Here is a 15,975-nt window from a genome sequence, read left to right as displayed (position 1 = left end):
TGCCATTGGCTAAAATTACAGTTTCACTTAAACCAATGGAATCCTGGTTTTCAAATACACTTCTTTTGATTGAACAAAATTAATACGTGACGTTTGCAGAATTCGCCAATTAGATACAGGATTTGACTCACTGCCTCCTTTGTTTAAGAAGCTGTGGATAAAGAGGACACTTAGAGCCTCATACTCGTTCTTCCTGTTATTTTCAGGTCCTTCAACAGTTACTCCCCGCCATGCCCGAGCCCGCCAAGTCGGCCCCGGCGCCGAAGAAGGGCTCGAAGAAGGCGGTGACCAAGGCGCAGAAGAAGGACGGCAAGAAGCGCAAGCGCAGCCGCAAGGAGAGCTACTCGGTGTACGTGTACAAGGTGCTGAAGCAGGTGCACCCCGACACGGGCATCTCGTCCAAGGCCATGGGCATCATGAACTCGTTCGTCAACGACATCTTCGAGCGCATCGCGGGCGAGGCGTCCCGCCTGGCGCATTACAACAAGCGCTCGACCATCACGTCGCGGGAGATCCAGACGGCCGTGCGCCTGCTGCTGCCCGGGGAGCTGGCCAAGCACGCCGTGTCCGAGGGCACCAAGGCCGTCACCAAGTACACCAGCGCCAAGTGAGCCCGCCTGCTGCAGAGCAATCGGTAAGGCTCGGCACACACCCCAAAGGCTCTTTTCAGAGCCACTCAGCGTTCTAGAGAGAACTGGCGCTCATGTGCCCTGGGTGTTTTATTTGCTGTAAAGAAACAGTATCTGAATTGCGTGTTTTCACCTGGCGGGAAATTAGTTACAATGTATCGGAAGCTGAAGTAGCGCTGGAGATGTATTTAGAAAGGTTTCGGCCAGGAAGGATCATGTTCATTATCAGACAGATGGGGCAAAATAAAATATTCTTTGTCTCCAAAGCAAAACCTGGTCACCTTTGAAAATCCCAACCTGGCAAAAGGTCGTACTGATAATGCCTCTGGCGCTCTGTCCCTAATTCTCAGGGGCACCTTAGCGACGGGGCGCTGGGCACGCGCTAAGAGGCGCACAGGTCGTTTCGGGGGCGGTGCTGGCTCGGTCCCTGGAGTTCGTATTTCCACGCACTGAGCTAGAAAGGCAGCCGAAAAATGGCAGGCAGAGCCGGCCTGAAAGTGTCCGTGCGCGACCCGTGGCACGTGGGTGTGGGAGCCAGTCCAGACGCCGCGCGCGCGGTCCCAAGGGCCCCGCGGGCCGCGCCCCGAGTTGGGCGCCGCGCGGCGAGCGGGACCAGCTGCCGCTCTCCCCCCCCGTTCCTCTGGGTGAAACTCCTCTCATGGGAAGGACCGGGCTCAGGTGCCTACCTCTCCGGTCAGAATCCACTCCACCATATTTTCTTTCCGTGTCATTGCATTCCGTGGTTCTACTGGAAGACATTTAAAAAGAAGACTAGAGGAGGGGGGAAGCGCTGGGCCTTCACCCCCAATTCAGGACGTCAAAATCCCTCTCCCCGACTTAAGCCCTTAGGAACGGCACATTTAAGGGTATTTTGGTCTCTGCCGGGACTCGGGGGGGAAACACTTCCACACTGAGTTGTATTTGGTGAAGTTTTTTTGGATCATATCCTTTATCCAATTACGGAGCTGAGGTGTTCGCGTGAGAATATTCTGCACGCTTTGAGCAGGAGACACAGGAGAAGGGAGCAGCGCTATTCTTACTCGCAAAACAGGAGAAGCAACCGCATATTCATGGCCAAAAGAATCAGCAAATTTATTTATTTATTTTTTTAAGATTTTATTTATTTATTTGAGAGAGAGACTGAGATAGAGAGAGCATGACAGGGGGGAGGGTCAGAGGGAGAAGCAGACCCCCTGCTGAGCAGGGAGCCCGCTGCGGGACTGGATCCTGGGACTCCAGGATCATGACCTGAGCTGAAAACAGTCGCTTAACCAACTGAGCCACCCAGGCGCCCACTCAACAAATTTATTGAGATAGTCACTCAATAGGGGTCCATACAGAGAGGGGGAGAAAAAAACTAAATACACAGTAGAACTTGGTTGAATTTCAGAAACCTAAATCTCAGAAGGTTCATATATGATACCACTTTATAAAGCTCAAAAATAATTATTTAAGCATGTAGAGAAGCACATGTAAGTGTATGATTCGAAAACATTTTTAAGAGCTTTATAAATGAGTTTTTAAAAATCAGGAAATGGATACCTCAGTGACAGTCACAGCGAGAGGATGTAGACAAAGACAGAGGTAAATACAAGTCGTTGCCAGCATTCTAGATTTACTGCTAGAAGTTCCATCCTGGGTGTCTGATACAATTTGTTTTATTTTTTATTTTTATTTTTTTTAAGATTTTATTTATTTATTTGACAGAGAGAGACAGCGAGAGAGGGAACACAAGCAGGGGGAGTGGGAGAGGGAGAAGCAGGCCTCCCGCGGAGCAGGGAGCCCGACGCGGGGCTCGATGCAGGGCTCGATCCCAGGACCCCGGGATCATGACCTGAGCCGAAGGCAGACACTTAACGACTGAGCCACCCAGGCGCCCCTGATACAATTTGTTTTAAATTTAAGATGTATGTTACATATATTCCCTTTATGTATCAGATACTATACTGAAAACTATAGTAGGGAGAGGACCCTTGCATAAAAACAAGTTCCAAGCATCATCTACTTTGTCATAAAGGAAATCTTATAAAGGAGAATTCCAAACCTTATGGTGTTTCTTTTAGAGAGTGGGAGAAAAAGACTGACAGGTCATTAGGAAGGCCTATGAATTTAGAAAACTCAAGTTGGGCTACCAAGAGTGAGCAACCTTCCTCCTCCAGCTCTTGTAAACTTTCAGTCTACTCAGATTTTTCAAAATCTTTGTGACAGCTCTCTGACCGGAATGTGTATGAGGAGGTACGCAGGTGTGTGTATTTTGTATGTCTTTCATGTATTCATATATATGTATGTATGTATATCCCTCCCTCAATTGTTAGAAAAGAAATTATACTTTTTAAATTTATGTATCTTTTCTCCTTCCATCATCTCTCAGGATAGTTGATGATAGTAAATTCACCACATATTTGGTTCTTTTTTTTTTTATTCTTATGTTAATCCCCATACATTACATCATTAATTTTAGATGAAGTGTTCCATGATTCATTGTGCATAACATCCAGTGCTCCATGCAGATATTTGGTTCTTTTAATCACTACTTTTCAGAGCACAGAAGCCTTTCATCCTGTCCATTAATCCATTGATGCAGACAATCAATAGCAAATTCTGGTTATTTCTTTGTTTTACAGAATGAGGGAAACAGCAGATAGAAATCCAGGGGAGGAAATGGGAAGAGGATTTAGATGGATTCAGTTAGCTGACCATGTATGTCCTGGGCCTGGAGAATGCATGTGTGTACAGATAGAGGTAGAGAAGACATTACGGATACACATACCTGTGTAGGTGTGGGTACAGACAGGTATGGTGGGCTAGCAAGGACTGCTGGGATGACTTGCAGTTGTCAGCAGGAACCGTGTCTAGAATATGGGGAAGGGGTAGCTGAACTCTGTGCAGAATGGACAGAAGCATGCAGAAGGAATCTATGGCCCCTCTATAAGAGGTTCACATATCGGGCCCATTACAGTCCAGTATTTAGAAACTTGAAATTCCTAAAAGAAAAGGAGAGAAAAATAAAAAAAGAACTCAAAGCTAGATTTTGTGGGTTATTGGCGCCTTGGTGATCCAGGCATCTAACACTTTTGTTGTTCAAAGTATCTTGATTAATTTGTGTCATTGCTGATCAGCCTTGGGAAATGGACTTGAGCTCAGCCAGACCTGGATGTCACTTTACTATTTTATACTGGAACGGCTGGTAGCTTTAATAATTCACATGATTTGCTCCTGATAATACTTTTTGTCATTTTCCCCCCTAAAGAACAATTTTTAGAACACAAAAGAACAAATTGGAACATTAAAATAGACAAGAGAGTCTTATCCTAAAGGAGAGATTTTTTTCCCCCAAGTTATGTTACCTGAAACTGGCCTTTGTCCAGGTTAGAGAAATTCATATTTTCTTCCTTGAAAACTCCATTCTATGGTGGTTGAACAAAATTTACTGACAAAGCTTAACTCTTTTTTTACTCCTTTCTAGATTCCGTGCAGTTTGCCATCCTTCAGTTAGGACACTGTATCGGGCACATTAAATTAGACCACAACTTATCTTAGTTACATTTTAGGTTCTTCGATGTGAAAAACGCCTGCATCTCATCATCTATAACTGTCCAAACCATCTCAAACGTGTATTTTTTCTGCAGATGACTAGTTTATCCATTGTCTGATACCTTTTAACTTCCATTTCAGAGGCTCACCTTTTCTGACATCACCGAATCAGCCTCTTGGGAGATTTCAAGAGTAAAGCAGATGTATGGTATTAAAAAACAAAACCAATTAACATAAAGCACAAGGATATTTTTTTCCAGACTTGAATAAGGATAAAAAGTTCCTATCAAGTCCTACAGAGTTGAACATACATGTAAGTATTCCTAGGGGTCAATGAATAGGACTGCTTCAGCTTAAGACGACTTTAAAGAGGGCCTGAAAAGTGCAAAGAACATGGGTGGGGTAGACTAGAAAGACAAAGCCCCTCCCCCTGCAGGTGCACCAGAATTCCCACTGATAGAAGGAAGAATAAAATCAGTGCCTCAGCCAAAGGTCTGCATTTACATAAAAAATTAGCAAGTCTTTTTGATGGAGAAATTATGAAAAGCTATAAGGGAACTCTGGAGTCCCAAAGATATTAATTTGGGGAAACCTTAAATTTCAAGGCATAAGGGCAGAGGCTCGGGTCAGGGCCCGCCGCGGCCGTTGAGATTGGCAGGGGGGGTCGTGTCCTGTGTTATTGACATCGCTGTGATGTCTGTGCTTGCATAGCTTAATAAACAGGTTACATTCTTGGGCTTAATGTATGAAAAGCAGTGGTTCCCATAGCTGTCATCCCCAAGGCTCCCCTTTGATATTTAAGGTTTTTTTTTTTTTTTTTTACTGATGTTAAATTCTTAGGTAATAATACTTAAACGCATGAATAATTTTTCAAAATCATGAAACACCATACTGTTACATAAAAACAAAGTAAGAGACTGTTATTTTAACAATAAAGGAGATAATTTCAACAACATGTCATTGCTTGGGCCCTACACTCAAAAACATAAATTAGAAGTTGGGTATTTGTACCTGTATTAGTGAGAAATAAAACCAATGGGATGGATGTGCATATAGATATTAGGAGATTTCTTATAAAGAACTGGTTCATGTGATTATGGAGGCCGACAAGGCTCCAGATCTGCAGGCTGAGCTGGCAAACTGGAGACCCAGGGGAGCCGACGGCGTAGTTCCAGTCCGGAGGCCAGCAGCTTCGAGACCCAGGCAGGGCCCATGTCTCAGTCTGAGTCCAAAGGCAGGAAAAGGCCAATGTCCCAGTTCCAAAGCAACCAGACATGAGGAATTGTTATTCAGGGGAAGGACAGCCTTTGTGTTCCATTCTTAATTTCAACTGATTGAATGAGGCCCACCCACATTAGGGAGAATAATCTGCTTTACAAATTAAGTCTACCAATTTAAATGTTTTACTCTCATCCAAAAGCCCCCTCACAGAAACACCCAGAATGATGTCTGACCAAATATGTGGGTAACACACAGCCCGGTCAAGTCGACACACAAATCAGTTGTCACAGAACCTGTAGGTAGAATCATCCTGAAGGCAAAAAGGATCCTGTAGATCGACTCAGAGGATCAAACACCAAGAAGAGACTTACTCTCAGTGATGTGACATTTTTTTTTAAAACAATAATTCTTGGGGGACATTTGAAAAGAACAAAATACAATCTCAATTTATAAAATGATGGCATTCTTGGAAATTGCGGTGCCCATTGAACTACACAGAAACACACACATGCGCAAAGACCTCGTGCTTCTTTGTAGGAGTCAGGTTCTAGGATTGATTAACAGGTTTTTTACCTTCAGATTTGCTGTGGGGCACTTGGAAGTCGTGCAAAACCCGACTTAGTTCTTCATGGGACATCTAGCATCCCTGATCTTTTCCTAAATGGCAGTGGTGCACCTTCCCCCAAGCCCTGGGACAGACTAAAAAACAGTCTGCTTGGTTTCTAGAATGCTCGCTAAGGGCCACTATTGTTCTCTGAGAAGGCAGACACTGATAACTTTCATTGCAGAAGCTGCAGAAGGGAGATGTCAATGGTGGGAGCCGCCGGAAAGCTTCCAGGAATGCCAGAATGTCCCCAGAAATAGTCTGCGATGCTGGAACGTCCGTTGCATCAGCCCTGGGTAAGCCAATTGGTCCCTGTGCCTCATGGAATAGTCCCAAACTCCTTGTCTTCCCAGCAGCTTACCTGTGGACGTGTGAACAACCAGGGGGCCTTGATTTGGAGACGAGGTGGACAGCTCTTAAAGGAAAAGGGCCCCTCACACAGAAGTCCCCCCCAGTTGCTGACACCCCGGCCAGCTCTGGGTCTGCAAAGCCAGTCCGCTGGCTTTGAACTCGGGCAGCAACCATGAGATTTACATTCAGCTTTAGCTCAGTGAACAGAAAAGGCACAGCAGGACATTGAAATACAAGTGGTGGTCCACCTCTGTGGGATCCACTGTGACACTGGCTAGCTGTACCTTAGACCTTAAGAACAAATGGGGACTCAGCTCTCCTCAGATTACAACACAGAGGCCTGGTGATCCCAAAGAAGGAATGAACTTCCCACAGCCACCTCCCGGGAGGCCTTTGCACAGTGAGCTCATCGCAGATGCCTCCCGCCTGTGTATCAGACCTGTCCTCTCTCCGTAAAATCAGTCCACGATGTTGAAGAACTGCCCTTTCTGGAACTTCAGTAGTTAGACACGGAGTGAGAACACGCTCTGGGAAAGACAAAGCCCACTGCACCTCCTTGTCCTGGGACAAGCTATCCCCAAACCTTAGTTTTCACTTTCTGTTTTCCTGTCCTTTTTTTTCTGAGATGTTGTACCGGCCTAGAAGGAAAGAAATGAAAATAAATGTGTCTTTGGGGGGCACGGGGTGAGATGGAAGAAGGGGGCCAGTTATCACTAAGTGTGTCCTTGGGGAAACAGGCAATGCAAAAAAACACGGCCATTGTCCTAAAGGACATATATCCTAATACAGGAAACTGAAGGAGCTTTATACACGATCTATCTGATTAATGCATCATGATCTAGTGTGCTGTATTCTTTTTCTTTTTTAACATTTTATTTATTTATTTATTTGACAGACTGCGAGCAGAATACAAGCAGGGGGAGTGGGAGAGGGAGAAGCAGACTCCCCGATGAGCAGGGAGCCCGATGCGGGGCTCGATCCCAGGCCCCTGGGACCATGACCTGAGCTGAGTTCAGACGCTTCACCGACTGAGCCACCCAGGCGCCCCCTAGTGTGCTGTGTTCTGAGGGAGATGGAACAGAATGGGCAAATTCTTCAAAGTAGAACCAGCATTCAGGGCTCAGGTAACGCGGTACCAAGGGAAACGAGCCTGGATTCATTTGTGCAGGAAGAGAAGCATTGTTTGGAAAAGGTTTTTAACGAGGCAAGTGACATTTTAGAGATTTTTAATTTGGCAGAAGCGTGCAGGGATAAGACTGGGCAAGAAGGTGCTCTTGGCAGCGATGGAGGGAGACACAGATGCAGACGCCGAGTCCCTCACACTCTCCGGCACCACCACCCTACTCCACACTCCACCTCCTCTCTCCTGGTCATGGCAGAGGCTTCCAACCAGGTGTCTGCTCCCCGCCTGGTGCTCCTCGATTCTGCCTCCCCTCAGCAGCCCCGAGATTCCTTTAAAACCCTTGTCAGATCAGCTTCAAAACTTGAAAGCCCTTCCCTTGGTCTCTGGGGTGCTGTGTGCTTTGGCCCCGGTCTGTCTTAGGCCCCCGATCCCAGGCTCCCTCGTGCTTCCTCTGCTCCAACCACCCCGATCCCTTTGCTGTTCCTTCTCAGACACGCTGAGCCCGGTGCCCCGGGAATGTGTGCACTTCCTTTCCCTCGACTGCAGTGCTCCCCGACAGCTCTTCCTTGTCTCCTACATTCGCTGCCCAAATGTCCCTGTTCTGCGGCCTTGTTCCAGTCCATCATTAGTATCATGCAAGAAATTACCTTGAGGGCGCCTGGGTGGCTCAGTTGGTTGGGCGACTGCCTTCGGCTCAGGTCGTGATCCTGGAGTCCCTGGATCGAGTCCTGCATCGGGCTCCCTGCTCGGCGGGGAGTCTGCTTCTCTCTCTGACCCTCCCCCCTCTCATGTGCTGTCTCTCTCATTCTCTCTGTCTCAAATAAATAAAATCTTAAAAAAGAAAAAAAAAGAAATTACCTTGAGGCCCAGGTAGCCTCCAAGCATCGCACCCCGCAAGCTCTCCCGGGGACACCGCAGAGAAAGGCTCTTGGGCTGCATCTAAATGCTCAAATCACAGCTTATTAAATCAGTTAGAAATGCGGTAAGCAAGGGAGAAAAGATGCGCAAGCTGCCAGTTTGGTGGGCAAGCGGGTGAGAGCCCCGCTGTGGGAGTCAAGCGCGTGCTCGCTCGTACATCTCGGCTCTCCTTTTGGGCCCCTGGGACAGATGCGGGGCAGCGAGCCGGGCCACACCCGCACTCCCCGCGGTTTGTGGGACAGACGCAGGCTTTGTCTGCGAGCTCCTGGGGGGCCCAAAGCAGGGCTCATCTAAGGCCCCCTGTTTACTGAGGGCTTTATGGGACTCTTGTGTCAATGAATTCCAAATATTTACTGTCTCATACATTTAGCCAGATCTCTGGACTCTGTCATCCCTACAATCTCTATTGAACGACATATGCTCTACTTACTGTTTATCCATACTTGAAATATCTTAAAGGTTTTGGCCTCTATGTTACTAACCAAAAACATCTTTTATAATAAAATTGCTAATTTTCAAAAGTAAACGTGTGACAATCCCTGGCACAGAACAGTAAATATATGCTGGATGGATGAGCCATGCTCTCCCTCCTATCCTGCTGCCCCTGAATCCTGTGTTTGGCAGGAACACACGCGTGCGCACGGGGGCCTGGGTTCTGGCGTGACAGTGGGCTTCCCATGACATCTCTCGTTTCCAACTCAACTGTAAATGAGAGCAGGGTTTAACAAGATGATCTTTACGTTTCCTTCCAGCATTTAGGATTTTGTCAGTGGTTTATTCCTCTGCTGTGGTTTCTTTGTGCTGTGGCTTAACTTTCTTAGTCTATCAAACACATTTCAACAAAATCAAAAGTCTTCTCCTTTAACTATCACTATTGCTAGGAGGATTACTGCTAAATCCAAAAGCAGAGGAAATTTTTCCTACATTGCACAGTTGAATTTTGCATAAAGGAATTTAAAAGAGAAGAAAGTAAAGTTTAAAGCCTTTGAAAGTGATAGAAAGTCAAAACAGTAACAGGTTTATAGAAAATCTGTGAAACTTTCCAAAGCTTTTTAAAAAATTATTTGAGGCGCCTTGGTGGCTCAGTCATTAAGCGTCTGCCTTCGGCTCAGGTCATGATCTCAGGGTCCTGGGCTCGAGCCCCGCATTGGGCTCCTTGCTCAGTGTGGCTCCTGCTTCCCCCTCTCTCTCTGCCTGCCTCTCTGCCTACTTGTGATCTCTCTGTCAAATAAATAAATAAAATCCTAAAATAAAAAATTACTTGAAAAACTCGAGTAAACTTCTTGTGAAAGGAATACAGAACAATGAAGTAACATGATAGACTGCCATCACTATAAAAAACATAAATTAAAAGGCAAAGAAACACCACTACATACCAGTTAGAAAGGTCAAAATCTGGAATAGTCAAAACACCAAATGCTGGCGAGGATGTGAAGCAAGGTGGGTCATCGCTCACTGCTGGTGCGAATGCAAAATGGAATAGTGTCTCCCACCTTGGAAGACAGTTTGGCCAATTCTTACAAAACCACACATATTCTTCCCACACAATCCTGCAAGTACATTCTTGGTATTTACTCAAAGGAGTTAAGAATTTATGTACACACAAAACTTGCCCTCAGAAGTATATATTAGCTTTATTCAGAACTGTCAAAACTTGGAAGCAACCAAGATGTCCTTCAGTGGGTGAAGAGATAAATAAATTGGTACAACCAGACTATGATAACGTTCAGGGCTAAAAAGAAATGCGCTATGAAACCATGAAAAGACATGGAGCAACCTTAAATGCATATGACTAAGTGAAAGAAGCCAATCTGAAAAGGCTACATACTGTATGATTCAACTGGGGTGTGTGGGGGCGGGAGTCTGCTTCTCCCTCTCCCTCCGCCCCTCCCCCATTTGTGCTCTCTCAAAATTAAAATCCTAAAAAGAAAGAGAATTATTTTAATGTATTGTTATAACAAAACAGAGACAAAATAATTCCCAGAGGATTTCCTCAGATGCTTAGAATGAAGAGAAACAATCCACTAATAAATGAAGGCTTTTTTGGGTGTGTTTTATTTTTAAAAAAAAAAAGACTTTTTATATCACAGCTGCTTTAATTGTGAAAATAATACAGAATATAAAAATGAGAATATAGGCATGCAAATATTCGTGCAAATATTCAGGTGTTGCATAAAAATGTTCAGTAATGATAACTTTCTAAAGTCCCTGCACTTATCTAAGAAAAAGACAACTATGAATTACACCCCAATTAATATTAGAAATATGTACATGTGATGTGAATATGGAGTTGCACCTAAAATATGTTATAACCCAAACATACTAGTGGTTTTTGCTGGTTGGTCCTTATGAAAGTGTTTTGAGAATATGGAACTATATAAAATTCTTCCACTCAAATTTGAGGGGTAACATTGTAAAATATAACACTGGATTTTTTAAAAAGAATTCTTGGTGTTAATTTGGTTGCACTGTAGCTTTATCTTAATTTACTCCCCACCCCCCCGCCAACATTTTAAACTCATATCTTGAAAATGAGCTAACAGAACATTAAGGTATTCTGTAAGTATTAATGTATTTGTATTTGGCCAAATACAATTATTTATATTTATTTCCAAGTAACTGAAACTTGATACTGCTTGCAATTTAAATAATTATATCATAAAAAAATGAGTGTGTGTATATATGGTATATATATATATATATATTTGTGCATATATATTATATATACATATAAAACTTATACACTTACAGTAAAATATATTCTATTTTAATTTTTCCAATACTTTTACTCCAAGGGGATGCCAAAAAATTCAAAGGCATTGGGTCTCCATTTTCTGATTATTTCATGCTCCTAGTTATAGAACAGCACTGAGATGGAGACTACAGCTAGATCCTAATCCTTTGAGATTTTAGCTATATATTCTGTGAGCCCAAATACACTATATACATACATTAATACATACATGCCCTAAAATAATTATACATATATTATATTTTTATTTATATTATATTTAATGGAACTAATGGAATAATCAGAAACTGGACAGTCCATAACCTTCTATTTTTTGGTACCCTCTTGGAGTAAGAATGTTAGAAAAATTCAAATTCCATATTCTTTTCAAATAAGTTGTGTACAGATGATAATGACTTGGAGAACCATTAGGAACTATACATGCTAACAGCATCCTTATGTTTATTCTGTGGACTATATATAATTTTTCCAAAAGCTCAAAGTGGAATATAAAAATTACTAAGGTATTATGAGTATTCTTTTAATATATATCTGGATAAGAGTCCATTGTGTGCTTTCTAAATTTTAAATTGTATTGTTTTTAAAGACACATTATTGGGCGCCTGGGTGGCTCAGTCGTTAAGCATCTGCCTTCGGCTCAGGTCATGGTCCCAGGGTCCTGGGATCGAGCCCTGCATCGGGCTCCCTGCTCGGCGGGAAGCCTGCTTCTCCCTCTCCCACTCCCCCTGCTTGTGTTCCTGCTCTCGCTATGTCTCTCTCTGTCAAATAAATAAATAAAAATTAAGAAAAAAAAAAGACACATTATTTAGATTGAACAAATCTGGTAAATTAACCTTGAGAAGGTGGTGTCTTTTGTTGGCAGAGAAGAATGATGCTATTAGCTCTGGAAGAAAAGTGAGTTAGATTAAAAAAAAATTCTGGGCCCAGATAAAGGACTTTCAGTGGAAAGGGTAACATGCACTTATCATCTGGAAACAGCACGTGCCATTAAAGTGGTCTTGAGGTTCCCTGAGTCAGGCAGGTGCAGAGTGCTCAGAGAACTCCCTAACAGAAACCCTAGATGGAGATTTTGGTCTCTATTCAAGAACCAAAAGTCACTGAAGAAGAATTGATTACAAGTTTTGAATTAATGGGTCCAAGACATCATACTGACTGAAAGTAAGGACCATCTCAGATGTCTGAACTGACAGTAGGAGTAAAAAAAAAGGGGAGGTGGTGCTCCAGAAAGCATGAAAGAACCCCCGTGTTTAAGTAGTGCTAATGTGAGAATTAAAATTAAACAAACAGAACAATTTAGTTGTCACTTGGAATGGATTCAGCATGTAAACTGGCAGAATTCATGATGCTAATCAATTGGAACCAATCCTGTGACGAGCTGATCAGACCTTTACACTGTGTGTCTCGGGATTCCTCTTTCCCCAGGTCTCATACCTCCCTTTCTGAGGTCAGCATCACACCCAGAGAAAGCTTCCCTCCTGGTACTCGAGTTCTGTGCTGACACAGGAAAGCCCCACCTCCTTCAATGCTATAGATCAAGGCTCAGAAAAAGCCCCCTGAGAAACACTGATGCTCTCTTGTTCACGGAAATTTCATCTCAAGACAGCAATTTCATTTTAATGACAGTCATCATTGGGAACACAAACTGATTTGCAAGGAATTCTCAAATTATCCTGTGTATTCTGCCAAAGGCATCCCCAAAGATACCAACAACACTATGGTTGCTAAATAAGTAAATAAATAAATGTTTGCTTTCTTTTTGATTCTCAAAATACAATCTGGGGACCTAAGGGGATTTCTGAGACCCTTTTGGTGGGTCTGTGAGGCTAAATTTATTTGTGTAATAATCCTGAAACTTAATTTTTGCACTGTTTTTCACTTGACAATTATATTGCAATAGATTGAATGCAGAATCAAATACTGTGCAAAAATCTAGCTGTCTTCCATTAAATGAGATAGTAAAGATACAAAGTGTAAAACAATGCCACTCTTCTAAATTTTTTTGTGATTTTGAAAAATATAGCCATTTTTCATAATATATATGTTGACATAAAATGGGACTTGACCATGTGAAAATCACAATGAACAGAAATGCCACACCAGAAATAGAGGACATGAAAACGTGAGTGATGAACATGAAGCAGGATCAGTTTCCATCTTTGTGGAACTTCACTAGGAAAGATGAGGAGGTGGAGTGAAGGGGACTTGGGCTTAGCCAAGACACGTGTACAAGAAGTAACCAGTAGAAAAATTCAACTGCAGATGTAGGGCCTGGATTAGCAATCCTCATCCTTAACTGGTGAAAAGAGGTGACTAATTTAGGTTCTCATTTTCCTTTCTCCATATTTATCCCAACACCATGAGGTTATTCTGTGCAAATGTAGTCCTAGAGTGAGGGAGCAAGAAGGAACATACCTAGCATTGATGTTAAAGAATAAGTGAAAGGGAATGTGACTTGGTAAGTTTCCTTTAAATCAATTTATGTGATTCACAGAGCATTCTACTGGGAAGGAGGATGGTGACTGAAAAATGGTGATATAACCTAAAGGGAGATAAATAGAAGCTCTGCCAATAAGATTTTCACTGCAAGTTGAGGGATATTTTTCTTTTTCACCCTAATTTGCAGTTTTCTCACTAACTAGTTCAATGGGTGGTTCTTAAAATTAGAATTAGGATAGTAAAATGAAATATGCACAATAAAAATTTTTTAAAAAGATTTTGAGACAGAACACGAGCAGGGGGAGAGGGGCAGAGGGAGAGGAATAGTGAGAAGCAGACTCCCTACTGAGATGGGAGCCCAACCCCAGGGCTGGGATCATGACCTGAGCCGAAGGCAGACGCTTAACCGACTGAGCCACCCAGGCGCCCCTGAATAATAAATTTCTTTTGGAGTGTTTGATGTTTGTAACATGGAAAAAAAAAAAGTTAGACCTTATTGAAAATGCACAAGACCAAAATGTATGTAGCTTTGCACAAATGAAGAAACATGTACAAAAGCCTTCAGATGAAAATTTGCTTTTGCCTCTCAAAACAAAACAAAACAAAACAAAACAAAAACCCAAACATTTGCTTTTGCCTCTCACTCTTTGGAAAGTGTGGATGGCTTTAACAACAACACAAAAAGCCTTTGGGTGTCTGATCAATACCTTTGCAGCAGGCGGGCTCACTTGGCGCTGGTGTACTTGGTGACGGCCTTGGTGCCCTCGGACACGGCGTGCTTGGCCAGCTCCCCGGGCAGCAGCAGGCGCACGGCCGTCTGGATCTCCCGCGACGTGATGGTCGAGCGCTTGTTGTAATGCGCCAGGCGGGACGCCTCGCCCGCGATGCGCTCGAAGATGTCGTTGACGAACGAGTTCATGATGCCCATGGCCTTGGACGAGATGCCCGTGTCGGGGTGCACCTGCTTCAGCACCTTGTACACGTACACCGAGTAGCTCTCCTTGCGGCTGCGCTTGCGCTTCTTGCCGTCCTTCTTCTGCGCCTTGGTCACCGCCTTCTTCGAGCCCTTCTTCGGCGCCGGGGCCGACTTGGCGGGCTCGGGCATGGCCGGGAGTAACTGTTGAAGGCTTGAAAATAACACAATGAGTGTGAGGCTCTAACTGCCCTCTTTATTCACAGCTTCTTAATTGGCACGGGGGACAGTAACTAACACCCCTCTACCCCCTCCCCACCACCAAAGCCGAAAGGGTAAAGAAAAGCAGGCTGTACTTGTCCTCTTCACTCACAGCTTCTTAGCCGAAGAAGGTGATTGAAGAAATCCAGTGATTGTAGTAAATTCTGGATGGCATCCTGTAGTTATCCAATCCAAATAAGAGTCTTTCGAAACCAGGATTTCATTGGTTTAAATGTAACTGTAATTTTAGCCAATGGCACAGCTTTATTTTGGCGCCCAGTGAGCACTATAAGAAGTGAAGCTTTCTCCTACTCGGTTCAGATCCTAGACACTGGTGGCTGATCAGCATGTCCGGACGCGGCAAGCAAGGCGGCAAGGCGCGCGCCAAGGCCAAGACGCGCTCGTCGCGGGCCGGCCTGCAGTTCCCGGTGGGCCGCGTGCACCGCCTGCTCCGCAAGGGCAACTACGCCGAGCGGGTGGGCGCCGGCGCGCCCGTCTACCTGGCGGCCGTGCTCGAGTACCTGACGGCCGAGATCCTGGAGCTGGCGGGCAACGCGGCGCGCGACAACAAGAAGACGCGCATCATCCCGCGCCACCTGCAGCTGGCCATCCGCAACGACGAGGAGCTCAACAAGCTGCTGGGCCGCGTCACCATCGCGCAGGGCGGCGTCCTGCCCAACATCCAGGCCGTGCTGCTGCCCAAGAAGACCGAGAGCCACCACAAGGCCAAGGGCAAGTAGCACTCTAGCAGAGTGTGCGCCTCCAACCCCCTGTCCAAACCAAAGGCTCTTTTCAGAGCCACCCACTATTTCTTGAGAAGAGCTGGGCCCGCAGTTTTCTCAATTTCGACGCTAAGAGGTTAAAGCTTCATATTTTACACCACTTTTAGACTAGCTAGCTCTCCCAGTCTCTCTACCTGGACCTAATAGGTGACCACCTATTTATATTACTCGTTAGCGAGCTTCCCCGTTCAACTCCGTTCAGTAACTAGCTTGTAGCTGGTGCTCAGAGAATCAGGGGTTGGGCACCAAGTACTATGCAAACCGGGACCAATGGGAGTGTAGCGCGGGCTTTTTCGAAGTACTGACTTGTGTACAGAAATAAACATCAACCGCGAAAAACAGGCCTGCAATTTAACTTAGAACAAGGGCATAGAGTATGTATATATGCTTAAAGTTTACCTTCTTAGGTTTTTGCGGATGGCCGGGAAAATTGGCAACAATTGTGTACAGC

General features: G+C 44.5%; 4 protein-coding genes across 4 annotated transcripts in view; 2 read left to right on the top strand and 2 right to left on the bottom strand.

Annotated features, from left to right (window-relative positions):
* The window catches only part of LOC123841108 (histone H4), a 43,457-nt gene that overhangs the window by 13,929 nt on the left and 13,553 nt on the right, over window positions 1-15,975 (bottom strand). The window lies entirely within an intron of this gene.
* LOC123841007 (histone H2B type 1-K) lies at window positions 151-8,906 on the top strand. The gene is made up of 3 exons (XM_064598473.1): window positions 151-634; window positions 4,305-4,476; window positions 6,173-8,906. Exon 1 carries the CDS (start codon window positions 231-233, stop codon window positions 609-611), a length of 381 nt encoding a protein of 126 aa, XP_064454543.1. The 5' UTR covers window positions 151-230; the 3' UTR covers window positions 612-634; window positions 4,305-4,476; window positions 6,173-8,906.
* LOC135365665 (histone H2A type 1-E-like) lies at window positions 6,176-15,504 on the top strand. The gene is made up of 2 exons (XM_064598451.1): window positions 6,176-6,284; window positions 15,064-15,504. Exons 1-2 carry the CDS (start codon window positions 6,233-6,235, stop codon window positions 15,480-15,482), a joined length of 471 nt encoding a protein of 156 aa, XP_064454521.1. The 5' UTR covers window positions 6,176-6,232; the 3' UTR covers window positions 15,483-15,504.
* Window positions 14,270-14,689, bottom strand: LOC135365682 (histone H2B type 1-K). The gene has a single exon (XM_064598484.1). The coding sequence runs from the start codon at window positions 14,671-14,673 to the stop codon at window positions 14,293-14,295; it is 381 nt and encodes a 126-aa protein (XP_064454554.1). The 5' UTR covers window positions 14,674-14,689; the 3' UTR covers window positions 14,270-14,292.

Source organism: Mirounga angustirostris, unplaced genomic scaffold (assembly GCF_029215605.1).
Source record: "Mirounga angustirostris isolate CCGP_5_RB_7025 unplaced genomic scaffold, mMirAng1.0.hap1 SCAF_8, whole genome shotgun sequence".
NCBI classification, from domain to species: Eukaryota; Metazoa; Chordata; class Mammalia; order Carnivora; family Phocidae; genus Mirounga; species Mirounga angustirostris.
This window is presented reverse-complemented; position numbering and strand designations above follow the sequence as displayed.